Genomic DNA, 798 nt, shown 5'->3' with positions numbered 1-798 from the left:
AGGTATGTAGAAAAAACTATTAAAGCTGTGCCTGTGTCCTATCCAGCTGTGCCTCTTGCCAAAGGTGCCCCAAAGACCCACTAAGCAAAATCAGAGATCAGACAAGGCTGATGGAGAGGAAGGCCCGCGATCTTTCCAACTCCTATGTAAGTGGTGCAGAATGTAGTGCTATCATTTGCCTTCCAGGGGACATGGCTGGTTGGGGGAAGTCTCACAGGTGACACTCCCAGTCTGTACAGAGGAGTTATCTTCAAGGACAACTTTAAAAATCAGGAGAGGGAAGCTATGCTGGCTTCTTGTTTCAGACTGGTACAGACTGATATATACAGACAGGTCGGGACCAATGGACCTAAAACGATCTCCCTACCTATAGGAAGCTTTGGGACTGGGAGGTGTCCTGTGGAATTACTCTTTGTCATAGTTTGGTGGAACAATTAAACCCCCTTACATATTTGCTGAACCCTGTGTATAGCATATAGGGGCCCCTTCTATCTCCTTCCTCAAAAGTGGAAAGATGCCTCTTGGCTTTGGAGGTCCATGCTTCATTTGCTGTGTCAAGCAACATGGTGACTGTTGCACAGACATATGGTGATTTTGAGATCGTCCTGTCCAACAAAGGCATAGGGCTTTCATCCTTCCCTTACCAGGGGGACAAGAAATTACACAAAGCCTTATACCATGCAATGGGATAGAGTCAGTATGATTGTCTGAAACTGCAGCTTGGTGTGCCGGAAGTCTTCAGGATGTGCGTGTGTGGTCGGGTGGGTTAAACTGTATGACCTAGTCCCTTTCCCTCAA

The 798-nt window shown here is 47.0% G+C and overlaps 1 protein-coding gene across 4 annotated transcripts in view; it reads left to right on the top strand.

The window, feature by feature from the left end:
- LOC109290305 (leukemia inhibitory factor-like) overlaps nt 1-798 on the top strand; it is a 50,187-nt gene that overhangs the window by 41,840 nt on the left and 7,549 nt on the right. For 3 of the 4 annotated variants that reach the window (XM_019506745.1, XM_019506744.1, XM_019506743.1), the window contains one exon: nt 42-146. In XM_019506745.1, the coding sequence (XP_019362290.1) occupies nt 42-146 (105 nt within the window). The remainder of the gene's footprint in view (nt 1-41; nt 147-798) is intronic. The other variant, XM_019506741.1, reaches the window with a different exon arrangement.

Source organism: Gavialis gangeticus, unplaced genomic scaffold (genome assembly GCF_001723915.1).
Source record: "Gavialis gangeticus isolate Ggan-Ray unplaced genomic scaffold, GavGan_comp1, whole genome shotgun sequence".
Lineage (NCBI taxonomy): Eukaryota > Metazoa > Chordata > Crocodylia > Gavialidae > Gavialis > Gavialis gangeticus.
Note: the sequence above shows the minus strand (reverse complement) of the source record. Positions and strands in the feature narration are given on the sequence as shown.